General features: G+C 38.6%; 2 protein-coding genes across 2 annotated transcripts; both read right to left on the minus strand.

Annotated features, from left to right (window-relative positions):
- Positions 1-2,347: 2,347 nt before the first annotated feature.
- LOC125272946 (sodium/potassium-transporting ATPase subunit alpha-1-like) lies at positions 2,348-12,792 on the minus strand. The gene is made up of 22 exons (XM_048198153.1): positions 12,587-12,792; positions 8,577-8,696; positions 8,426-8,485; positions 8,118-8,321; positions 7,903-8,016; positions 7,684-7,818; positions 7,477-7,594; positions 7,125-7,393; positions 6,727-7,035; positions 6,221-6,355; positions 5,943-6,141; positions 5,581-5,756; positions 5,355-5,491; positions 5,120-5,270; positions 4,650-4,818; positions 4,407-4,561; positions 4,199-4,322; positions 3,925-4,070; positions 3,708-3,838; positions 3,524-3,625; positions 2,977-3,068; positions 2,348-2,590 (listed from the first exon to the last, which is right to left on the minus strand). The coding sequence occupies exons 1-22, from the start codon at positions 12,596-12,598 to the stop codon at positions 2,562-2,564; spliced, it is 3,087 nt and encodes a 1,028-aa protein (XP_048054110.1). The 5' UTR covers positions 12,599-12,792; the 3' UTR covers positions 2,348-2,561.
- A 2,523-nt stretch (positions 12,793-15,315) lies between these two features.
- On the minus strand, positions 15,316-24,141 carry LOC125272947 (sodium/potassium-transporting ATPase subunit alpha-1). The gene is made up of 22 exons (XM_048198154.1): positions 23,995-24,141; positions 23,734-23,847; positions 23,573-23,632; positions 22,714-22,917; positions 22,490-22,603; positions 22,274-22,408; positions 21,140-21,257; positions 20,786-21,054; positions 20,403-20,711; positions 20,119-20,253; positions 19,848-20,040; positions 19,582-19,757; positions 19,161-19,297; positions 18,922-19,072; positions 18,664-18,832; positions 18,415-18,569; positions 16,908-17,031; positions 16,195-16,340; positions 15,969-16,099; positions 15,779-15,880; positions 15,605-15,696; positions 15,316-15,452 (listed from the first exon to the last, which is right to left on the minus strand). The coding sequence occupies exons 1-22, from the start codon at positions 24,004-24,006 to the stop codon at positions 15,424-15,426; spliced, it is 3,075 nt and encodes a 1,024-aa protein (XP_048054111.1). The 5' UTR covers positions 24,007-24,141; the 3' UTR covers positions 15,316-15,423.
- Between the last annotated feature and the right edge of the window lie 2,889 nt (positions 24,142-27,030).

Below are 27,030 nucleotides of genomic sequence, written 5' to 3' on the forward strand. Positions count from 1 at the left end.
AAATGCATAGTCATGTGAAAGTCATGCAAAAATCATGCAGCAACACAACATGGTTTGTATAAACTGAACACAATTCTCCCCTCGCCTTTGTTATGCAGTTCTCCCACTCCTGAAAAATTGGATTCATTCTTGTTTCCGCAAATCTGAACTGACCTCGCCCTGACCCCTCACTAGACGAAAACCCTAGGGAACACTTCACTAGTACTCTTCCATTGATTGATTCGGAACAATGGGAATGATTCATTAATAAAAAGCACAATGCTGAATAGGTAGGTAAATCAGGGAATACATTAACGATATTACATCATGTACAAATGGCTGGTCCATTAAGATTGTATTGTACTTATGCTGATTTTAATAACATAAAATACTGCAGTACATTGCAATAAGTTCTTTCATTAGGTGAATGCAAATACTTGCACAATAATTGGTCCCAAAATTAGGACTTTCTTTATGAAAGCTATTATTTCTTTTGATTTTGGGCTGAAAGTCCCAGATAATTTCACGCCATTCACCCTTTTTGGTGGTTGATGAACAACTTTGTCTTGAAAAGGAGTGAACAGCACAGTTAATAGTTTAAAAACTGTCCTTGTGCCTCAACTCAGACTTCGTACGTTATGCAAACGGTGGAAAAGTTGAATGAAAAAGGTCAAACGGCTTGTTATAACCTTGCGTCTCAGGAAAAAGCACAAACTGAGCTTTTCTCAGCAGGTGGAGCGGATACTTCAATATACAGAGAACGAATACTATTGAGTTTAATGGCACTGCTTGCATAATTTCATGAAACGGCAGTGGAATGAACTGCGATTTAATTGCGCGTAATTAAACTATCAACCGGCATCCTATGAACCCAAATAAAACGGGAAATGCAGTTTCAACAGCCTCATTTAAGAGACAGAAAAAGCAGTGCATGATCACTCAACAGAAAAAGACAGAAATAGATTCAAGCTCATCCAGGCTTGAACTACACAATCCCTCTTCAGTCTCAACCCCACCCGACTGTATTCTCCCAGCATGGCCCCCAGCCAAATTTCCCTGGGAAACAGATATGCACCTCAGGGAGATCGAGCTGTTAACCCGGAGCCATCATCCAAAGATAAAGCTCACTCAGTCAAAAGCAAAGAGAGAACAAGGGAAGGTAATACATGAAGTGGAAGACTCCTGCTACTTGCTCCAAATTATTCAAGAGGTGTTTAAGAATACTTGTGTGCAGAAATCAAATAATATATGCACTGATAATTGGTTTGACTGATATTTACTTATCTACTTGATCGGTTCTTCGATATTAAGTCATCAATCTCTAAAAAAAAAAAAAAAAAATAGGCTGCAACACTGTTCTCATCAGAATAAAACAAGACAGGCCAGGTGAATAATTTAATGCATTACATGCATGTCTCAGCTTTTACATAACATGCAAAATTACAGTTAGACATAGTCCTCCAAAAGAGAAATTAAATGCATGACTATTTAGAAGTTCGAATAATGATAGTGATAAATTATGATATTCACATATTGTTTTTATTGTAGTACATGATCAGATCTATTTAGATATTGTGTTAAAAGCAAAAACTGGTTCTACAAATATATTACTTATCAGACTTTTTGGTTTTAATTGTTGGCATCAGCCATTAATAAAGTGAAAAATTGAATTGGTTGATTTTTATGATCCCTTTCCTTGCTCTCTCTGGTGATTCTGACTCACAATACTTTGACTGAAACCTTGTTGGATGTGTTTTCGTGCCAGATCTCAGTAGAGTGGGTGGAGAGAAGTAGATCTCCGGTCTCCTCCAGGCATGAGACCTGGATTACACTTTCCAAACCCATTTTAAATGCACCCACTCTCATTGAGAAGGATATTGCACTGTAAAATGATTCATTTTTCGTGTTATTTTTCAGTAGCTGAGGCTGTTGAAATGGACAGGAGGTTTGCAGAGACAAGGCAAGAGTTTCTTTTCTTTCCCGCCATTTTTAACACTCATGCACAGACTTATGCATTCTCCGTTAGAGAAATAATAATAATTTACCATGGTAACCACATCATAATTTTTTCGCCAAACATCACAGTTACTATGATTATTTATTATTGGGTTTTCTGAAAACATCTTGCATTACTTTAATGAAATTCCATACATTTTTTTTGCTTTTACAGCAGTTACAAATGCCTCAACAATGATATTTTGGTGGAAACTATGGTTATCATGGTACATTTTTGTAAGGGTTACATATAAAAGGTAAAGCACCAAGAGTACCAGACAAACAGGGGCATTCTGGGCATGCACTCAAGCACCGAGCACTTTCCAAATAAAACCAAAACTTATAAATGAAAAACAAGGAAATGACACAAATGTGGGACCTGACTGCAAGTTTATTTTTATATTACACTTTTAAAAACATGTATAAAATTGGTCCGGCTTCGGAAACAAGGCACGCAATGTCTTGGTTCACGATCTCAGTGTTTGTATCAAGCATTCCCTATATAAAAACATCCAAATTACGGAGGTTAAAATTCCGAGCAGCGAGACAACCATGCAAATAAACTTGTGTGATGCAGACTGGATGCTTTAATAGTAGGTCTCCCTCTCCACCCAACCTATGACAAAAATATAAAACTCAAATTAGCTCAGCCGGACAATTGCATGCATGTAAACTTTGTATATCCTGTTCTTGTAAATGCATCAAGTTCAATTAATTGAACTGAAAAACATTTTTTTTTTTTACCAAAACCTAGTGAGATATTCATCTAGGCAGCATTTAAAAATCAAAAACTGGCTTCTATCACATATGTTCTTCACTGAGAATACAATCCCAGAATGCATTGCAACATGAAAAAAAAAATCCATCCAATATGGATTGAATAGAAATCTTCAAATTATTAAAAATACTCACTAGGTTTTGGAAAACAAGATTTACCATCATTATGTAAATAAAAATGATCTCCGATGATATGAGGCATGGTGCGATTAAATATTCTCTTACCTCCTGGGCTGCGTCGGATGATAAGTTTTCTAATTTCATCATAAATAAAGATGAGGAGTGAGTAGGGGAAGGCGCAGAACCACCAGTTTGGTCTGGAGAAGAAAACGTACCAAAATTACAAATCACACCTGTTCTAGACTATAGCGGTTTGATATTTATTACTTCAACAATAAATGATCTCAGCAAAATACATATTCCCCTCAAAATTCATTTAACATTGAGTGTCAATCACAAAACAAGAGTTTTGGGACTTGCACAGAAAATATTAGTAAGTAAATTAATGCAACAAAGAATTTCACAAATAAAACCGTAAAGCCACTATGGCGTAAATGACAAAGATTTTACATAATATATATATATATATGTTGCATAATGTGTTTGCATGTGATGCAAAAAAAAAAAAAAAAAAAAAAAAAAACACTATAAAATAAAACTATTTTTACATATAAAAAAAAAAAAAAAAAAAATCTAATCGCATTATGAATGATTTACACAAAAACATGTTCAGCTTGTTTCTTGAACGACCCCAAAATAGTGCAAGACTTACTTCAATGGGTACATTCTGAGGGCAACATCCATGCCTGGGCAGTAGGACAGGAAAGCTGCAAGAGCTGTTTCTTCAAACAGTCCAAAGATGAGAATCTTATTCCTGCCAAGAACAGCAGTCACGTAAGACTTTAAATCCATTTTGAGCAATTCAAATTAGGACAAATTATTGGCCGTTTACTAACTTCATTCCCTGCTGGAAGACTGAGTTTCTTCTGGTCTTGCAGATGATCAAATCAGCCCACTGTACTATTACAATACTGGTGAAGAAGGCTGTGTGGCATGTGAACTCTACAATCTTCCTCTGCTCGTACGTCTAAGATGGCCAAGAACATGAGATTCAGATAAGACTGTGGAAAAACAGAATGACTGGATGGCCATTGGATGATTGAAAACACTCACCCATTGCTGGCCATAACTGTCCTCCAGGTCGTTGATGTATTTGTCATCCCAAAGCACTCGAATGCCCAGCAATGACGATGGAAGGAAGCCGTTTTCAGCCAAGATGACAAAATATGTGAAGAACCCGGCCAGAGCTTGAATCATACCTGTGGAGAAAGCAGAAGCAAGGAGATTCAATCATCCAACTACTTTACGCAACTGCTTTGCACCAGGGTGGTAGAGAAAACGGACTGCGCAAGATGATCGTTTTTACTAATGAAGTATGAACTCTTACCAATCTGACCGTAGGCTATGCTAATGAGTCTCTCATTTACAAGTTTGTCAGTCTTGGGGTTTCTGGGTTGACGCTTCATGATGTCACTCTCAGCAGCTTCATAGGCCAATGAAATGGCAGGAACCTTGAAGATAAGGACAATGCCATTTATGCAAGAATGTGATTTGGCTGACCAATCAAAGAGATACTAGTCAAGTGTGGTGCTTACCATGTCTGTTCCCAGGTCAATGCAGAGAATGGTGACGGTACCCAAAGGAAGAGGGATGTTGGCAATGATGAAGAAGAGGAAGGGGGTGATCTCAGGGATGTTACTGGTCAGGGTGTAGGCAATGGACTTCTTCAAGTTGTCAAAGATCAGACGGCCTACACATTTGAGAAGTCTCAGTTGAGTGAGCCCCAAAGAAACCTTTATAATTCTTCAGTCAATTAAGTTCCCAATAACATGTCATACCTTCTTCTACTCCAGTGACAATTGAGGCAAAGTTGTCATCCAGAAGGATCATGTCAGCAGCCTGTTTGGATACGTCAGATCCAGCAATACCCATAGCTACACCAATGTCAGCCTTCTTCAGAGCAGGAGAATCATTGACACCATCACCGGTTACGGCTACAATGGCACCCTGTGGACAAACAAAATAATCTTAATCAAGTTCTTGTCCTAACCAACTACGACTGCAACAAGCCATTTTGTCAATCATTTTTACTGCTGTGTCAAGCTGGTTAATTGTGCCAACTGTTAAATCTCCAAAATCCTGCTTCTCGTAGCTTTATATTAAACTTCAAATATGTTAAGTCTGGGCAGAAGTTACTTGACGCTGGAAATTGGTCAAGTTGCACTAGCCAGGCCAAGTATTTACCTCTTATCTTATCAAAGCAACCCGGTGAAGATTTGATTGATCTGAGATCGTAAAGATGACTAACCTGTCTCTGGCAGCCTTCAACAATAATCAGCTTCTGCTGTGGAGATGTTCTGGCAAACACAATTTCTGTGTGGTACTTCAAGATGTCATCTAATTGCTCAGGGCTCAGATCCTTCAGGTCACCTCCATGGATCACACAAGCCTTGGCATCCCTTCAAAAAACATTAAATGGGATGAAAAACTAAACGCAATAAATATCCAGACAAAAACATGCAAATCAAGGAGGAACCCGTTACCTTGGGTTGACCTCATTAATAGGAATGTTCAAGCGAGCAGCAATGTCTTCAACGGTCTCGTTGCCCTCAGAGATGATACCCACTCCCTTGGCAATGGCCTTGGCTGTGATTGGATGATCACCAGTAACCATGATAACCTAGAAGAGCGATTTTGTATTCAAAATCAAGATTTTTCTGGTTGTTTCTTCAAGTCAACAAGCAGTTCTTTGCAATGATTATGACATACCTTTATTCCAGCGCTCCTACATTTGCCCACAGCATCTGGTACAGCAGCACGAGGAGGATCAATCATGGACATAAGGCCGATGAAGCACAGGTTCTCAGTGGGGAAGTTCACCTCCTCTGTATCAAACTGGAAGTCCTCAGGAAACTGTTCATCAGGAAGGTTGAAGTGGCAGAATCCTGTGGAGAATCAACACGTTGAAGGAAAGCGTAGAATGGACATGCATCGTTTAACCCCTTAACATTCCTAAGGTCTCTTTTGAGTATTTGGTATTTTACCATGCTCATGGTTTGCTCATGGTATTTTACCATGAACGGTTAAATGGTATGCTGGTTAGAAACGCCATTGAAAAAATGCAAAATTACCCAGTACTCTTTCTCCAAGGCCACCAAGTTCCAAGTATGCATTCTGGAAAGCGTCCCTCATCTCATCATCAAGTGGCTGCTCTTTTCCTTGGATCAAAATAGAGGTGCACCTGTCCAGAATCCTCTCAGGAGCACCTTTCATTACCAGCAGGTGATTTGTTTCAGTTTTATTGGTATTGATGTTCTTATGGATGGAGAGCTAAAAAGGTCCACAGACAGAAGGTGTTAGACATCTTAAATTCATCCAAAGACTTGCCCCAAGCAGGAGATGGTTTTACCTGGTATTTGTTGGTAGAGTTGAATGGGATCTCAGCAATCTTGTTGTATTTTTCTCTCATCTCTTTCACTGATCCACAGCAGAGCTCGATACACTTCAGCAGGGCAGATTCTGAGGCATCACCAGCCACGTCTCTCTGTGAGAGGAAACAGTAAAGCGTGAGAACAAATAACAGTCTTTTGCATGTTAAGAAAGTCTGCTTGGATGTTCCAGCAAATGCAAGGCAAGGAAAAGTGTGCTGTTTAATTTGAGATAAATTACAAAACAAGTCAGAATTGGCATAAATTGTAGGGCGTTTTTACAGGAAAACACTGTGTTCCAGTCAAAAGCTCAAGAAAGCTCAAGGGGCTAAATCAACCCCTGGAGACAGACAGCAGAACTAAGCACAAGCAGACAAACAGGACTAGCAAACAGTAAACAACTGTCCAGTGGCATCAGTAACATGCAAAATGACTTTGTCAGATGGGAAAATCTTTTGACAGACCTTCACAAAGTATCAGCACACACCTTAAGAATTGGGATATTTTCTTGCTCAGCAAGGAAGACTGCACGGTTACACAGACCAGCGACACGTGCGAGGGCGGCCCAAGTAGCAGAGCTCCTGTCAAATGAGGTTCCACTCTGGTTCTCTGTGGTGTCTGCTTCATGAATCTGGTTGTCAAACCACATGTGAGCGACGGTCATTCGGTTCTGGGTCAAAGTTCCAGTCTTGTCAGAGCAGATGGTGGAGGTCGAGCCAAGAGTCTCCACGGCTTCCAGATTCTTCACCAGGCAGTTCTTCTTTGCCATTCGTTTGGCGGTCAGAGTTAGACACACCTGGAAATGACAAGAATGAGATTTATCTATATTTGAGATTACAATTAATCCATACTGTTAGTGTTCTGCAATTATGCAACTGCACTTACAGTTACAGTAGCCAAGAGACCCTCTGGCACATTAGCGACAATGATGCCAATAAGGAAGATGACAGCCTCCAGCCATGAGTATCCAAGGATCAGAGAGAGGATAAAGAAGGACACGCCCAGGAAGACAGCTACACCAGTGATGATGTGGATGAAGTGCTCAATCTCAATAGAGATGGGAGTGCGACCAACTTCAAGACCAGAAGCAAGAGTGGCGATACGACCCATGACAGTGCGGTCACCAGTGTTGATGACGACACCTCTGGCAGTACCTATAAGCAAAACAAATGCCAATTAAAATGGATACTTTTAACATACACAAATTTGACTTCCAAAAGTCTTCATGATTTTGTACCTTCAACACAGTTGGTAGAGAAGAACGCGATGTTCCTGGTCTCAAGTGGGTTTTCATTGGAGAAGTCAGGAGTACGACTCTGGGGCTCAGATTCTCCAGTGAGAGAGGAGTTGTCCACCTGGAAAGGACAAGATTGTTTGTAAATCCTTGTAGAGAAGAAACGTGCCAATGGAGAAGACATTTGACCATGATTTAATGGTACTTCACTTTGCATCCATGAGCAGAAATGATGCGCAGATCAGCAGGAATTCTGTCACCACCTTTGACTTCCACAAGATCTCCAATCACAACTTCTTCAGCATTGATATTCTTCTTCTCACCATCACGGATAACCAAGGCTTGCTATGTGACAAAGTAGAAATTCACTTAACATCAGTAAAGAAAAATACAAATAACCTAATAATATGAAAGGATTATTGTCAGTACCTGAGGGACAAGGTTCTTGAAAGAGTCCATGATTTTGGAGCTCTTGGCCTCTTGATAGTATGAGAAACATCCAGTGATCATCACAACAGCAGAGAGCACAATACCCAGATACAACTGCACAGGACAACAGAGGAGACGTTAGGGATACTGCTAGAGCAACAACGTGATCTTAAAAGGCATACCCTTAAGAAACACAAACAGGGATTTTTCCTTACGTTATCATTGGCAGGTTCCTCCTCGGAGGCCGCCTGGATGCCGTAGGCAAGAAAACAAAGGATAGCTCCGATCCACAGGAGAGTTGAGAATCCTCCAAAGAGCTGCTTGCAGAACTTGACCCATTCTGGGGTTGTTGGAGGTGGAGTCAAAGCATTGGGTCCATCACGTTCCAAGATCTCCTTAGCACGAGTGGCTGACAATCCCTGCAGAAAGACATGGGTTAGACAATGACTGAGATCTTTATGCCATTACGCTTTAAAAACAGAGTCAATCTTTAATTTCAAATCCAGTACTGAATCAGACTTACCTTGGCTAAATCAGTGCCATACTTCCTATTGAGTTCATCCAGGGACAGTTTGTGATCGTCCTACAACAGTGCATAAAAGAACATTTTACCATCTCATCAAACACTATTGATATGTTTGCCAATAAGTATTTAAAATACTAAACTGACTCACCAAGTCCACCTCTTTTTTGAGTTCATCCATGTCTTTATCCTTCTCTTTCTTACCCTTGGGCTTTGGCTTTTTGCCCCCCTGCTCAGAGGTGGCCGCCAGCTCATATTGTTCTCGACCTTCCTGTGGTGGAGCAAGCAAAAACAACCATTAAATCTCCTGTGCACTGTCTAACATTAGTATTTTTCTTAAAAGGGATGCAGCTCACAACTAATATGTGAAATGAATTCAGAAATGACAAAAGTATGTGATGCAAGACTGTAATCTTTAACTGCTAACATTTATTGATGGGCGTTGATTTTAAAATAGACTTGTTAATGCACAAGAGACTGGTATTATCCAATGTATGTGTGCAAGAGATGCATATAAATGTGTAAAATATTAGCAAGAGGCAACCACGTGCAGACTGCACAATCCCAATGGATGTGTAGTAATTAACATTTAACTTGAAGGGCAATTAACCAAGTGACCTCTACTACTGTTAAGCAACAGTTCTTATCACAACTGCATTCTATGAATACAATAGGTGACTCATTGTCCTGCAAGGACATGAGCCGTTAAATGAATCACTAAAGTATAAAGCATAGGATTGCTAGTTTCCATTTGAACCAAGTTGATTGTTATTTTAAGTCAGCTCAGTAATCAACATGCTCTTTAAAAAAAAAAAAATGATGTCAATAAATAAATCTGCAATTATACGTTTTTCAGTTTACTGAAAAGAAAAAAAAAAGTGCACAGCATGTATATAGTTACAGAGTCAGTTTCAGAAAATATCTAACCTACCACTCAGTTTCTTGTGACATCATAAACACAGTCCATTAACATAAAATTGACAGATTGTGTCATTTTGATGGGCTAAAACCATTTCTCAACAGCTTTAATGACCATAGATCATCTTACAAAGATATTTATCTCAGCAAGAAATCTTTGTTTTCCACAGGTCTATCCATGTCCTGATATAAATCTGCAAGTACATTGGACTGAATATTTCCTGTACATGAAAGCAACAGCTGATGGAAGTGGCCACAAACAAAGAACTCAGCACTTGTAGTGCTCGACTGAACATGACAGCTTACTTCAGCACTCTTTCCCATCTGCTTATGCTTAGTCATCAGATCTAATATGCATATGAGCTCCTTCACATCTTGCACATGTGTGTGGAAAAATGTCAAAAGGTTGAAAGAAAGTGAGCCAGAGGGTGAAAGATTAATCAACCATGGCAGAACCCACTCATAAATGGTCACGTTTGTGAGAGAATGCTCTATTTGGATGCTACCATGTTAATATTCTTCCAAGTATTTTTTTTTTTTTTACCTTGCACAGGAGCCAAAATCGGTTCGCTCAAGCATATCAGCCCTCTCATACTGGGACTTTGCCCTGTTGCCATTGGAAACACAGCCACACCTCTAGACCCGTGAATGGGTTAAGTCACGTGTCACACCCAACACTCTTTGTTTCAGAAGTGGCGAATGAACAGGGGAGGGTGAAAAGAAAACATGGTGTACAAACTCCTCCACACCACTCAATTAGTGCTAAACTACAGCTTTTTATAAGCTCATTTCAGTTCAAGAGCATGGATATAAAATGTGGGGCCCAAGAGTTTGCATTTTAATACCTAATCTGACAAATAAGGTAAATTATTTAAAAAAAAAAAAAGAGGTAAACTTCAGAACATCATATAATGAACAAAACCTAATGAATCATGTTCTCCAGCATGATTTGAGACATGACCATCTTGGTTTCTAATGAATGAACAAAATCTGACCAAAGGGTCAATGACACTCATTTACTTACACTTAACTAGTCACCTAAAGATATTAATATTTTCAAAATTCTTAAAGTGACAAATCACAGATTTACAATGTGCTCTGAGACTTTTGGACCCCACTGTATTTTTAAAATGTCAGAATGCATTCATCAAAGTTATTTCTTTCTCCATTTGCAACATTTGCATGGAGGTTAATGCATGTTATTATCTCATAGTAGCAACCAAAAAAGGTAAGGGGGCCCTGAGACAGCCTGTCGGGGTCAGCGAGGAGGGTTAGTCAGCCTCTGTCAGATGGGATTGTCAATGACAAAAGGTCTCACTAACACATAGTGACTGATGAATGGAAAGAATGTTAAACCCTTCGGAGACGGAGCGACAGTCTTAGCCTATATACACACACTTGGGGGAGCGAGTACACAGCTGTGGTCAACACCTGATGCCGGAGCTAAAACACACAGTATACTAACATTTATGTATGAAACGTTACAGTATCGTTTATATACTATGTATATGATTACGGTAACATGGTGGCATATATGGCACTACCATCATGGTAACTTAACAGTACTTTAAAAGCTTACACTAGCAAATATATATATGCAATTTACATTCTTATTTCAATATGACCCACATTGCAAAATAGATTAAATGCTTTTTGTTTCTGTCTCTTGTACACAAACACAACCCTGTGTCTGCAGAGGCGAGACATCTGCCCCACTGCGGTGGTATTCGATGGGGTTGGGGGCGTAGCTCAATGCACCAAACCCAGATGAAACATGCGGATGGCTGTTTGCTCTCCATCACATGAAGTACCCTGGGATTGAATGCATAATTTACATTTACACTGGTGCTCAGAGCCTCACATTAGGGAGTGGTATTCAGCTGTTATGCAATGCCACTGCATACTGGAGTCATATTAGAGGAGTTAATGAACCCTACGGGAAGCAAATCATAAGGCTATGACTGAACGTGAAACGAGAAATGAAAGAAAACAGAGTTTTAAGCATGTCATGCAACTAATGAGATATTTTACAGCTCTAGAATATAATTTAATTATGAATAATGTCCAACAAAAGACGTGTTTCTACAGTCTTCTCGTTTATTTTAAGTCAAGTATTTACTCAGCCTTCTACACTCAGAGATAAAGATGACAAACAGACGCAATGATAGCTAGTCATCTAACACGAGAATACTTTATCTTGTCAGGCTACACCCTAAAATGTGACATGGTTTACTTAGCATTACTGTACGGTCAGAGACATAACATGAACCTCAACACATCACATCAGTGCATGATCACGCCATTAAATCGACATGTCAAAGCGTAAACTACGTGATTTTACTTTAAAAATAGTAAAACTATGCAAATAATTTAAGCGTTTTTTAAACGCTTAACTATCTCGTAGTTTCAAATTGGGTAGTTTGAAAATGTAGCTCGTGCTAAAAGGAGTTAACTCTTGAAATCTTGTGTGAATATTTTATGGTTAAATGATGCATTGAGATTTTCGGTATGCGGGTTTTATTTGAAATATAAAAGAGTGTGGAACATTTTTAAATGCACGTTTTGTTCATAGAGAACGTTTTAAGTGGAAGTTGAAACAATGAGTTACACTGTATCTCCAAGTGGAACACCAAATATTTAAACTAAGCGCGTCGTTCGTTTCGAGTTTTACGCGGTTAAATTGTTACAATGTATCTCGAGGTTTCGTCACGGCCAGAAACACGTTGTCGGGCCAACCTAGAAATGTCGTAAAGGGAAAGAGCTGAAGACTTTTCTAAGAGCTGCTAAACATCAGGGGCACACTTTCTTAACATTTTCTTAAGACATACATGTTTAGTTCTGCAATGTAAAAGTCACGAGACTGACTAATGTCTGCTTCGACAAACAGGCCGTGCAACATCGCGGCCATAGAGGAGGAAGTTTGTCTGCTACATTCCTGAAATCTTTGTACTGAAAGAAGAACGTCTTAAAGGGGTGCTTTACTCTCTTTTAAAGCCACAGACCTAAAACCTGTTGCTTTAGAAGAGAAAAAAATACTTTATATGGTTTAGATCAAGCACATTTCATTCATTTAATCGAACTCATTTGAATATTCGAACTGCGGAAGTCTCACACTCTGGGAAGCCATTTGGAACTCTTTAGATAATATCGAACGTTTTGGTGTTACTTTAAAACAACCTGTTTGAACATGGAAATTCCTAGACAGCGTTCAAAGAATTAAACGACAAACACGTTCACACTTACTCCTCGTCCCATTTTGCTTCTTTGGATTAAAAACGATCTCCTGGGTTTCCCAAAAAATCCAAGATTTCTTTTAAAAACAACAAATTAAAAGTCCTTTTTTTTCTTTCTGGGCAGTTTTTCCTTGGTCACCGCTGGACGTGTCGTTCAACCCGGACACGCATCCAAGCCGCGTTACAGTCTGATCATTCAGTGCTTATATATAGTGGGGTTTTTCTCTGTCTGTGACGTCTGCTCGGATTGTCATGGTAACGCGGAGGAAAGGGGCGTGGTCTGAAGGGGAGGCAAGAGCTGGGCTGGGGGACTGTGTTAGACTTTCACCTCTGAACTTTGCTCATGCTTGAATAAATGTCCATATCAGAGTGAAGATACTCTTTTTGTTCGATCTTATCTTTGTGAAATGCTTGTTAAGAAGCCCCTTAAGATCTCTTGAAAGTTACTACCCAGTTTAAGCTTGTATCTGTGTTTTACAACATGGTCATTAACTGGCCACTATGTTCCAAAAACCACCTGGTAGCTGATTTACTGCAGATCTGCGTGCACCAGACCATCTAGAAACTGGTTTAACTATGATTTTCCATCTCTTCAGTCACTGTATGGTTGCATGAGCTCAAAGTGACCTGGTTAAAATTTGTTTGAAAAGTATTAAACTATAACATGGTCTTCTGCTTGTGGTATGTGCTTAAAAAAGCAAACATAATCATGACTTTTCTTGGTTTTTCATTGTCTCATAACCTACATACTAGTTAGAAAAATACATTTAGCAAATTAAAAAGCTTGTGTTCACTGTAAATAATGTAAATGTTGTTACATTGTGTCATATTCATTTTATATTTACTAATTTATAAGGATTACTCATTAGGATACCATACGCTAATTTGAGCTCAGGCTATTTTTGATCTTATTTCATGGTTGTTATTTTCTTATTTTCTCTGTTTTTCAGGATTATCTTCATTAGAGGGATTATGCTCATTAAACACATGGATCGCGTGCGTCAATGATGGAAATTGACCAGTTGAAACAGCGCCTGTTGGAGACTGCATCTTCAAAGTAGGAGAGCTAAAAATATCTTGAATTTTATTTACAAGCTGTGGGCTCTAGCCTATAAATGTGTTGTCATGGAAACTATCATGTCACCCCCTAATTTTAGACTAAGAAGAATGCCCTCTAGTGGTAGTAGTGAATTCTGGTGCACCTCATCATGGCCAGTTTTTTTTTTTTCCTGAAATGTTAATAAAGTACATTTTTGCTTTTTAGATTTATTTGAGCATTAATGTATTGAAACTGAGCATTTGCTCCTCTGAGCGAGGCGTTTTTAAAATGTGTTAGACGTCTGTCACCTTGAGATAAATCAGTAGTAAGCACAATGATGTCATCATCACTAGTGTTTTATATCATGATGAAATATTACATCAGTTTCTATTGTTCTTATATTAAACTAATTACAGTTACTATAAGCTACCTCTACAGTTGGTGTTTTTACACCTGCAGAAGACATGAATTAATTGATCCAAAAAAAGTGATAATGTGATTTTTCAGGTTTTACATTTTATGTCTCTGCGAGGACCAATATTTGATTCATATTCAGTGTTGGTTTCACACTCTTAAAAATAAAGGTTCTTTATTGGCATCAGTGATTCCATGAAGAATCTATGGAACCACTAAAGGTTCTTTATAGTGGAAAAAGGTTCTTTAGATTATTAAAATGTTCTTTACGCTAAAATAAAGGTTCCAAAAAGGGGTTTTCACAGTGATGCCATAGATGTTTTTTTGGTTCTGCAAAGAACCTTTCAGTGATCAGTTCTTAAAGGGAACCCCATGTATTAAGACTTGTATGGCTTAATATAAAGTAAATGACGTCTCTCACTGAAATATGTAGTAGAAAAACCACGAAAGATTTACATTATTTTAAAAATCCACATTGTTTTATACATATTTTGGACAATGGGGGCGCAATTTTGTTTAGGTGCACAGTGCATTCTACGTCGATGCGTCAAGTGGTTGCACTCGGTGACCTACTGATGCTACCCCGTTGCTATTTTTACCGCAACACAACTTAGAATACAATATATGATGCCACATTTTTCGGCTTTTGGTTGTAATTTTCAGTTGAAGGACAACAAGAAAAACGATGTAAGTATTCATTGCTTTCCTAGCGATAAGATGGGGAGAAAAGAATGGGAAGTTGTGAAGAATGTGGACGAATAAACCTTCCTAAAGAGCCGCGTTTTTGTTTTCTCCAATTTAGCCCTGATGCCTTTGAAGCTTTTTTATCTGTGTACTTTGGGGCAACAGTAATCTAGTAAGGCATACAAGTCTTAATATCAGGGGTTCACTTTAAAAGAACCTTTTTTTTTTTTTTTTTTCTAAGCGTGAAGAGCATTTTAAAAATCTAAAGAACCTTTTTCAAAATAAAGAACCTTTTGTGGAATGGAAAGATTCCATGGATGTTAAAGGTTCTTCATGGAACTATCGACTCCAGTAAAGAACCTTATAAATGGATCTTTTAAGAACTATTGACTGAAAGGTTCTTTGAGGAATCAAAAATGATTCTTCTATGGCATGACTGTGAAACAACCCTTTTGAAACCTTTATTTTTAAGAGTGTAGAATCAAAACTTTCACCGTCAATACTCTTAAGCTATCAAGAAATATAAAAAGAAAATGATCAACACTTCATCTGCATCTTTTTAGATTCATAGAGCATATTGAAGAAACACATGACAAACTCAATCTAGTTTCACTGGTTTATTGATTGAAAATGACCAGATTCTGTATCATTTTGAAAATATCAAAATGAATGTCTTCTTGCATTTGTTTGTGACATGAAGTCTTCTTGTTTCAGTAATATGTTTCTTTTTCCACCCAGCCTGAAACAAAACAGCACAGATATTAGAGCCAGTTTATTCTTAATCTCTGAAAGCACTTAAATACAACAAAATACTGTTAGGAAAGTTATCAGAAATCTTCAAATCCTTCAAAATTCAATGAAAATCCTGTGAAAAGATATAGATGTTATTACCTCCTGGGCTCCGCCTAAGGATATATCTTCTAGCTTCATCATAGACGAAGATGAGCAGTGAGTATGGGAAGGCACAGAACCACCAACATGGTCTAAAACATAATAACAGTGTTAGGTATTTTTTTTCACAAATTCCAATTTTTGGTGTGCAAAAGACTAGTTATGTCCACCTACTTGAGAGGATACATTCTCAAAGCAACGTCCATGCCTGGACAGTAGGACAAGAAAGCTGCCAGAGCAGTTTCTTCAAACAGTCCAAAGATGAGGATTTTGTTTCTATGAAAGAAAGTGGTGAACATTATGACATGGCCTTTAAAATAACCCATATTACACAAGTTTATGGCTGGACCCTTTGTTTACATACTTCATTCCTTGCTGTACAATGGAATTCCTTCTGGTTTTACAGATGATCAAGTCGGCCCACTGCACAATCACAATGCTGGCAAAGAATGCCGTGTGGCATGTGAACTCCACAATCTTTCTGCGCTCATACGTCTAGATATATAAACAGATGAGCAATATTTACATGATTGATACTTCACATTTGTTGTATTATAGAAGTTTTTGATTTATAGAGCTGTGACACCTACCCATTGTTGGCCATAGCTGTCTTCCAGGTCATTAAGATACTTATCGTCCCAGTCGACTCGAATCCCTATTAAATCGGAGGGCAGGAATCCGTTCTCGGCAAGAATTACAAAGTAGCTAAAGAACCCTGCAACTGCTTGCATCATACCTAAAAATAAGTATGATGACATTAAAATTAAAGTTAAAGGGAGGGTCTGTCAATAGATAATTAATAAAATAATTGTGTATAACCTGCAATTAAGTGCAAATATGCAAATGTTTGTTTTATTTGTATGTATTTATGTAATATTTAGCATTTATTTTTCAAATTGCAGTGCATTCCATTTTGATTTTCTTTTTTTAAAAAAAACAGTAGGTGGCACTGTTCATAATTAGCAATTACGAAGTTTCGTTGACAATATTAATGTGCTAAAGATATGGCCAAACTTCCAGGTTGTGCTTCACTAAGTCATGGTTTACAGTGAATTTAGAACAGCTAAGCTCCGCTGCCTAACAACGCTATAAATTCACTGTAAACTACAGCTTCTTGGGGCATCAAAGGTGTGTTTTGCTCATCTGTGATATTTTGTATGTTGAGCATCCATGATAATTCATTTAAATGCTATGCTTACAGTAAAATAGTTCACACTGTTTGAGAATAACAGAGTTCTTGTTCAAAACCAAAAGAATGAAGATAGAGCTAGTAATGAACATCTTAGAATAGCCATGCTCTTACCGATTTGACCGTAGGCCATACTGATTAGCCTCTCATTCACCAGTTTATCTGTTTTAGCATTTCTGGGTTGTCTCTTCATGATGTCACTTTCTGCAGTTTCGTAGGCCAATGAGATAGCAGGAACCTGTGGAAACATTAAAAAACGAATCAAAATATAGCTGCAAGTGTCAATTACAGCATGAAACACACCACCGGAATCATGCATAACCAACTAGGTATATCACATACACCAGAATACACCAGAACCATAATTTTAAGCCAAGTGGTTCAAAATTAATGAGTAAAACCATTTCTTTTCATTTTGACCATTTGGGGGAGCTGTCACAATTTCACAAAATCATGGTTCAGAGCATGGTTCAAAAGTCACCTACTGTAACTATGGCTACAATATAGCTTCATTTCCTGTTTAAAGTCAATTTCATTCATGCATTACAGTTATAAAAAGCAATAAACCAATATTTGTCAAGCTGAGAAGCCGCATATAGATTTAAATTAAAATCAAAATGGTCAACAGCCAATATGACTGACACCGGAAAAAAATGGGCATCACTGTATCATGAGTAGAGTCATAGATTTACACTAAATCATTTAGAAGTCATAATTTGTGATTTTCTGTCCAGTTGGTGGCGCAGTATACAAATGTACACTATAATGACATGACTGCAATGGCAATTACAAAGTTTCATCCAATCATTGCCAAGATAAGGCCACATTTCTTGGTTGGGATGCTATTCATTGGCATCGCCATACGATTATCTGACCCAAAGCTGGGGTAGATCTGTATGTTGGTTTGATTTGAAGATTGTGGAATCCTTGATCCATTGAATCAGAGGAAAAAGAATAACATGGTTCAAGGGTTATTAGCAAAAATGTGTATCAAACTTTGAGCTGTTGGTGGCACTACGGGGTCTGAGAGGCCAACCATAATTGATGGTCAAGTCAAGTCAAGTCAAGTCATTTTTATGTATATAGCACATTATATAATACAGGGAAGTGTTTCTCAAAGCATTATGAGTCTAAGTAGATTTTAGAACCAATGGCACCAATGGTCTCTACGGTCAACTGAGCTCACAATGCTTTTGAGAAATGCAGCCCAAATTGTTTAGAGTGATAAACAGGAAAATAGTGATCATTGATGCAAAGAGAATTCAATTCTGCTGTAAAGCATCTCTAGACAATAGTGTCATTGTTCAGTTGAGGTCAGCTGCGAGTTGATTCAGTTCAGTTCAATAACTGTAAAGTTCATCAATTAAGAAATGAGTTCAATTCAGCTGTAAAGCAGCTCTGCAGAAAACAGTGATTTCATTATCTAGCTCAGGTCAGATCTCATCCAAATGGTCAATCAGTTTACCAAATGTCAATACATTTTACCATACGGGTCTAAGAGCTGCAAACCCAAAGAAGTAAACTAATCCACAAAATGGTTGTCTATGCACCTTCAGTGCTTGACCCCTGATTCTCAAACTGGACAATATTTTATACAAATAAAATGTGTCCTTTCACCTACCATGTCAGTGCCCAGGTCAATGCAGAGAATGGTGACTGTGCCCAAAGGTAGAGGAATATTAGCAATGATGAACAAGAGGAAAGGTGAGATCTCAGGGATGTTACTGGTCAGGGTGTAGGCAATGGACTTCTTCAAGTTGTCAAAGATCAGACGTCCTAAAGTTGAAGAAACATTTGAGAAATAAGTCACAAAGAAACCTTTATAAGTCCTCAGTCAATTAAGTTCCCAATAACATTTCATACGTCATACCTTCTTCTACTCCAGTGACAATTGAGGCAAAGTTGTCGTCCAGAAGAATCATGTCAGCAGCCTGTTTGGATACATCAGATCCAGCAATACCCATAGCTACACCAATGTCAGCCTTCTTCAGAGCTGGAGAATCATTGACACCATCACCGGTTACGGCTACAATGGCACCCTGATGGGAGAAAAAAATGCATTTCAATGCTTCCTGTTTGGTGAAATCATCTAGTGTCAACTAGGATTGGATAGACTCTCTGACAGTACCTGTCGCTGACAACCTTCCACAATGATCAGCTTTTGTTGTGGAGAAGTTCTGGCAAACACAATTTCTGTATGATGTTTCAGGATGTCATCCAGCTCTTCTTCACTCATATTCTTCAGTTCTCCACCATGGACCACACAGGCCTTAGCATCTCTAGAGGCACACTTTGTATTAGCCGACATCTAGAGCAAACACAGAACTTGTTGTCCATAAATATTTTGTTTTGAGATGGCGAGTTTACCTTGGATTAACTTCTCCAACTGGGATATTCAAACGAGCAGCAATGTCTTCCACAGTCTCATTGCCTTCAGAGATGATACCAACACCCTTTGCAATAGCTTTAGCAGTAATTGGATGGTCACCAGTAACCATGATAACCTGTAATAGAAGATTATGAATTTGATTAACTGCATGTCAATACAACAAGTATGAACAAAATTGAATATGCTGCAACAAAGGTGCAACATATTCAAACAGTGGATCTTGAATCAAGAACAACATCTTGATTCAAGACCCTCTACAATAGCCTTAGCTGTAATTGGATGGTCACAAGTAACCTGCGATAGAAGATATAAATGCTTGATCATCTGATTAATTTAATTTAATTGAATATGGGTACATTATAATCAAGCTATCAGTCTTGAATCAAGGTGAAACAACACCTTGATTCCAGCACTCCTGCACTTGCCCACAGCATCAGGTACAGCAGCACGAGGAGGATCGATCATGGATATAAGGCCAACAAAACACAGGTTCTCAGTGGGGAAGTTCACTTCATCAGCATCAAATGCAAAACCCTCAGGAAATTGGTCATCAGGGAGCGAAAAGTGGCAGAAACCTTTGAGAAAGAACATAATCATTAGTGTGCATAGGCATAGTTTTCACTGCAACAAAACTCCACAAGGTGAATTTCATAAGGTGGCTTTACCTAGCACTCTTTCTCCAAGACCTCCAAGTTCTACATAAGCATTTTGGAATGAATCTTTCATTTCATCATCCAAAGGCTGCTCTTTTCCTTGAATCAAAATGGAGGAGCATCGATCCAAGATCCTCTCAGGCGCTCCCTTCATCACCATCAGGTGCTTAGACTCTGAGGAATTGGGATTCTTGTGGATTGAGAGCTAGAAAAAGCAAATTAGGTGCTGTTAGGATGACCAGTAAAATCTGCAAATCTCTAAAGAATACATCAACAAAAATACCTGATATTTGTTGGTGGAGTTGAAAGGGATTTCAGAAATCTTTGTGTACTTCTCTCTCATTTCAGTGACTGAACCACAGCACAGCTCAATACACTTCAGCAGGGCAGACTCTGAGGCATCACCAGCTGTTTCTCGCTGCAAAAGATTTATTTCTTTCTTTTACTAATAGTGTCTTCATAAACTTATATTTACTGCTAAACCTCTACAAGTCACTCTAATGGTAAATCATCTATATATTTCCCTAAATATCCTAAAGTAATAAATATTGAGAAAATCAAGCACACCTTAAGGATTGGGAGATGGCTTTGATCAGCAAGGAAGACTGCACGGTTGCACAAGCCAGCAACACGTGCAAGAGCAGACCAAGTAGCAGAGCTCTTGTCAAATGAGGCTCCACTCTGGTTCTCTGTGGTGTCTGCTTCATGAATCTGGTTGTCAAACCACATGTGAGCGACAGTCATTCGGTTCTGGGTCAAAGTTCCAGTCTTGTCAGAGCAGATGGTGGAGGTCGAGCCAAGAGTCTCCACGGCTTCCAGATTCTTCACCAGGCAGTTCTTCTTTGCCATTCGTTTGGCAGTCAGAGTTAGACACACCTATATGAAGTTACAAGTTAAGTAATCATTTTTGGCTCAAGTGTTCTAGAAGTGTACTTTGCACTCAGACTTACAGTTACAGTTGCAAGGAGACCTTCAGGTACATTAGCAACAATGATTCCAATCAGGAAGATGACAGCTTCCAACCACCCATATCCAAGAATCAGAGAAAGAATGAAGAAGGACACGCCCAGGAAGACAGCTACACCAGTGATGATGTGGATGAAGTGCTCAATCTCTTTAGCAATTGGTGTTTTTCCACCTTCCAGGCTGGAGGCAAGAGTGGCGATACGACCCATGACGGTACGGTCACCGGTGTTGATGACAATCCCTCTGGCAGTACCTATTGAATATTATAATTATAATTAAATAATTCTGTCATTGCTTTTGCTATTCAACAAACTTCAGCTGTCTTATTATCATTGTACCTTCAACACAGTTGGTGGAGAAGAATGCAATGTTTCTGGTTTCCAGGGGATTTTCATTGGAGAAGTCAGGAGCACGAGTCTGGGGCTCAGATTCACCAGTGAGGGAAGAGTTGTCCACCTGGAAAAGAAGGAAGGAAGATTACCATGAATATCCAGGTTGGTCCAGACTTGTTTATGCTGGTTAACACTGGTTTGGTGTTGGTCTATCTCATGGGTGTCAAATGCTGTTTTACTTCTGTAAAACATTGGCCCACCAGAAGCAGGTTTTTGGACACCCCTGGTCTAGCTGGTAGACCAGCATAGACAACCTTTTCACCAACAAAACATTGGTTGACTTGCATAGTAATCCTAGTTAGACAAAGAAATCTTTCTGGTTATGCTACTTAAGAAGCCTGTGTAACTGGTCCTACTCAACCCGCTCCAAGCGGGATTCAAACCAGCATCTCCAGGATGGGAGGCAGGCACGCTAACAAGGACGCCAAAGACCACAGCTTCTAGCGTCAGTCACTAGCACTCCTCTTGAGGCTAAGGGAGCGAAGTTTACACGCACAGCTTTTACTAGCTTGCTTCCATTACACTCAGCCTCCTAAACCTCAGTCCCATCCGGGTCACGGCACCAAATGTAACCAGTCCAACTCGACCCCCTTCAAGCAGAATTCGAACCAGTGTTTCCAGCATGGGAGGCCGGCATGCTAACAAGGACGCCAAAGACCACAGCTTCTAGCGTCAGTCACTAGCACTCCTCTTGAGGCTAAGGTAGTGAAGTTTACACGCACAGCTTTTAATAGCTTGCTTCCATTACACTCACTCCCCTTAACCTCACTCCCATCCGGGTCATGGCACCAAATGTAACCTGTCCTACTCGACCAGCTCAGAGTGGGATTCGAACCGGCGTCTCCGGCATGGGTGGCGGGCACACTAACAAGGACGCCCACTAGCCTAAGTCACTAGCGCGACTCTTGAGGCTAGGGGAATGAGGTTTAAAAGCACAGCTCTTACTAGCTTGCTTCAGTTACACCTGGTTGGATACCAGTATACCTGCAACCCATTCTGGCAACCAGCATTCATACCTATGCCAGTCTTTTCAACAGTAGGATTGTTATATTTGCCATTCTGATGAGCTTTAGGTCTTACCTTGCATCCATGTGCAGAGATGATACGAAGATCAGCTGGGATTCGGTCTCCACCTTTAACCTCCACAAGATCACCAGCAACAACTTCCTCAGCATTGATGCTCTTTTTCTCTCCATCACGCACAACCAAGGCTTGCTAGAAAACCAGAATATATTAAAACGACTAGTTTTGTGTCAGAGCTACAATGTTTATCAGAGTAATATTGAATTTCAGTACCTGAGGGACAAGGTTCTTAAAAGATTCCATGATCTTAGAGCTCTTGGCTTCTTGGTAGTATGAGAAGCATCCCGTGATTATGACAACAGCAGCAAGCACAATTCCCAGGTAAAGCTGCAAAAGTCATTCTACTAATTATGCTATGAAGAATTAAGTGATGCACTCTGTTGACATATGAACTATATATACATGAATAAGAGAAGACCGTTTTTGCTCCATCGTACATTGTCGTTTGCGGGTTCGTCTTCGGAGGCAGCCTGGATTCCGTATGCCAGAAAACAAAGGATTGCACCAATCCACAGCAGCGTTGAGAACCCACCAAAGAGCTGTTTGCAGAACTTGACCCATTCTGGAGTTGTAGGAGGTGGGGTCAATGCATTTGGCCCATCACGAGCTAAGACCTCCTTTGCACGGGAAGAAGACAAGCCCTGCCAAAAATGATAAAAAAAAAATATTAAGTCAACAAGTTGTTGGCAAGTCAGGCATCCAAGAGGCTTTTATTAAAAAACAAATTATGAACATAAATATGAGACTCCAAGGAGATATTGTGGGATAACTGAAAAGGGCATGCTGTCCTTGAGGTGTTGGCGTACAGTGAAGGTCAAGGTAGGGCAGAGGGTTTGGTCCAGGTAGGGGAGGAGCTAACAGACTCCACCCACTGCCCTATTTTTTTTTTTTTTTTTTTTTTTTTGCTTCAGGACAGTTGAGTCGATTAATTTTATGCACATAGGTTTCAGATTCATAGCTTACATACATAAGTCGCAAGTACTTGTATTAGAAGTTTTCCATTACAATTTATAATCTACTGTTTCCAATACATAATAATCTACTGTTTTTCCTTGAACATACCTGCTGTGATCTGGTTAACATTTCACACAGGCACCATAAAATGAACTAAAATGAAGTAAAAGTGCTTTGATTTGACAGAAAAGAGCTTAATATAACAACATTTTAATGATTTTTATTCAGGTTACCAGCTGTTCTTTTTAAAGGTAGATAATAACAAGAATCATTTATGTTCATCTTGTCAGATTAAAGATGCATATAAATTATTTTAGATGCATAACATTTCACTAAACTCACTCTGGTCAGGTCAGTGCCGTATTTGCGGTGAAGCTCATCCAGCGTCAACTTGTGGTCGTCCTGCGTAAAAGAAAAGATCCTTGAAATCTCAGTTTCCCACATTATGAATATTGGATTATTGGATCAATGTGTATTTTCTAAATGCATTCATATATACACACCAGATCGACTTCTTTTTTAAGATCGTCCATGTCCTTTTGCTTTCTTTTCCCTTTTTTTGGCGTTTTGGCTCCATCTTCTGAAGTTGCCGCCAATTTGTACTTATCATTCCCCGTCTATCAAAAATAACAACACTTAAAATAATCAATAAACACATTGCTGATTTTTTAAAAGAGCAGAGCAAAAGATTAAAAAAACACAATTAATGGAGCAACAAGAGCAGGAAAGCAAACTGGCAGTATAATAAAATATGGTCCACTCACGCCAAGCCCCATTTTCCTCGTTTATTCCAAATAAAACTCTAGAGATTTTGGATTTTGGTTGCCGTAGTTCTCCTGATAGCCTCTCCGGAGACAAAAAGCTCCTGTGTGTCCTAGCCAGGTTCACAAAATTTATACCCTGCCAACTCACCTGTTTCAAGGAGGAGTTTTAAGGAGATTAGGGAGGAGTTTGGCTGCTGTTATGGAGCTTTAACATTTATTCAACCTTCATCCATACAGGTAGGTCATGTCATTGACACCAAGATAGCTTACTCAATATTTTAATGTCTTCTTATTAGATCTGTGGTAGTTTGCACTTAACAATTTACTAGTATTAAAAAAAAAAACTTTCTTGTGCACTGATTTGTCTTTAACATCAAGTTTCTCTGTGCTTGTGAATCATTTATTTCTTGATAATCGGGCACCACCTCACTTTTATGACCTCTGGCCACTTCATTTCAAAGGTAAGCGAGGAATGACTGTAAATTGTGTCCTTTGGCATTCAACACCAAGTAATAAATCTGATAAATCAAATTGCATTTTTACACTGCCGCAGACATATCTCAAGAATTCTGAATGTGGGTTTTGCATACGCTTTCTCTGTGTTTTGTAAACGGCTTGCTATCTTTTCTCTGTCAACAGTGGATTAAGTTTAGTCTATATTTATGCTTTTCAACAGCTTGGCACCACTTATATGTCTGTGAGCATGCATTGCACATTTCCTTTTGAATTTGCATCCATTTGTTTGGTAAATATTCCAGGAAAACCATGAGCAGCTGGTGCTCCTGTTAATGACAGCATGCTTTAGGAAGAAGGGGATGAACTGTGCAGATATTCAAGGTGAAATCAGGGTTGTGGGAATGTCAACAGTGACGATCATCCTCTCTGACAGTTGTTACCAATTCAAGCAGAAATCCATTTTTGTGGTTACATTTTAATATCTTTTTCCTCATGAAGGTCTGGCACTCATTAACTTGGGATCATGAAATGGGGCTTTAAAATAGCTGCCTAACCTGTTTTAAGGAAGCAGTCCAGTCTCTGAAAGGAAACATTATATACTAAAGTAGGCGGTGTGTGACTTAGGAGAGCGACCGCCCTTGTGTTACTCAGAATTCAGGTTAATAATAGAGAATATATTACTTTGCAACAAACAAGTCCAAATAGTGCCTGAATCAAATCAGGTAACAGCTAATAATATAGTCTTAAACAGTGAAAACTATCATTTAGGAAACAGGTTCCAGTGCTTCATCCCATAATTGGTCTGTCTGATACAGGGATTATTCGCTAAAAGAAAGGCCAATGTGTTGAAGTCGCTCGATCTGCAGAGAAATGTGAAGGGGGAAGGGCTCGTACTGTATCTCTCTGACACACATGATTACAGCAGGGGGCTTCATGGACGTTAGCAGAAATGGCAAACGAGCCTCGTTACTCGGAGTTCATAAAGGAAGAAAATGTCATCTACTGCCATTTTTGGGTAATAAATGTCTGGCCCATACAAAAATATAATATGATATTATGAAACTCGAGGGATGCAAAATAATATAATATAATATAATATAATATAATATATATAATATAATATAATATAATATAATATAATATAATATAATATAATATAATATAATATAATATAATACATTTTTGTCTGGGCAAAATGTTGTTGTGAAGCTGAAATAAATATTATTTCCTAATTGAAAATGTCATATAAAATATAGTTTAACCCCACAAATGTTACAATTTGCAAAATAAAATCTACTTTATTGGCAATAAATTATATAAATTTTAATAATAAATAATAAACACACACACACTACCATTCATAAGAGATTTTTTAAATGTTTTTTTAAGTCCCTTCCTGCTCACTAAGGCTGCATTTTTTAAATTAAAAATACAGAAAAAAAGAAATATTCTGAAATATTTTTACAATTTAAAATAGCTGTTTTCTATTTGAAAATATTTAAAAATGTAATTTATAGCCAATGGTCAAAGCTGAATTTTCAGCATCATTACTCCAGTCTTCAGTGTCACATGATCTTTCAGAAATCATTCTAATATGATGATTTGCTGCTCAAGAAACATTTATGATTATTATCAATGTTGAAAACAGTTGTGCTGCTTCATATTTTTTTCGACACGATGATATATTTTATTTTTCAGGATTCTTTGATGAATAGAAAGTCCAAAAGAAGAGCATTTATTTAAAATAGAAATCTTTTGCAACATTATAAATGTCATTACTGTCAATTTAATGCATTTTTGCTTAATAAAAGTATTCATTTCTTTCAAAACAGAAAAACACCTTACTGACCACAAGCTTTTGAATGGCACACACACACACACCAAACTGAGAGATTTCAGTCTTTCTGCCGTCTTTTTATTTCCACAATATGGATGTCAGCGTTGTAAGTGTACTCTTCTGCTCATCAGTGTGCAATAAGCACTGTGGAGTGTCTGTAAGAGCGGCTCGCTCTCTCAGGCACGCAGCTGTGAGCGAGGAGGGAAATGTCAGCCGCAGACACTGGGAGAGAGAGAATAATAAACATGACAACTGTGAAAGAAGGCAGTGTCTCTGTCTCGCACGACTCTCCGTGAACAACGCTGCAGAAAGCAGCAAGAATCTGATTTTAGAAGCTGGATGTCACTTCTAGTATGTCAGTGGCATTATGAGTCTATTCATATTCAATAATAGTTAGGAAAAAAATTAAAATAATTCACTCGCCCTCATGTCATTCCAAACCTGTATGATGTTCTTTCTTCTGAAGGACATTTTGAAGGACAATTTAACTTGCTTCATATGCTCTTGGTCTTCTGGAGCCATACCTTAGCTTTGTGTTGTACAAGCTTTAAGATAAAAAAAGTAATTGTTTTATGGGTATAATATAATATATGAGCAATGTGATATGGCTATATATCAGCATGGCTGTAATTCGACTGCAGGTAATCACAGTGTGCTGATATACAGCCATATTGCACAGCTATGAGTGTGATATTGCATTTATACAACAGTTCGACGGCACGAGTGTGTAAATAAATAAGAAA

This window comes from Megalobrama amblycephala, linkage group LG7 (assembly GCF_018812025.1).
Source record: "Megalobrama amblycephala isolate DHTTF-2021 linkage group LG7, ASM1881202v1, whole genome shotgun sequence".
NCBI lineage: Eukaryota > Metazoa > Chordata > Actinopteri > Cypriniformes > Xenocyprididae > Megalobrama > Megalobrama amblycephala.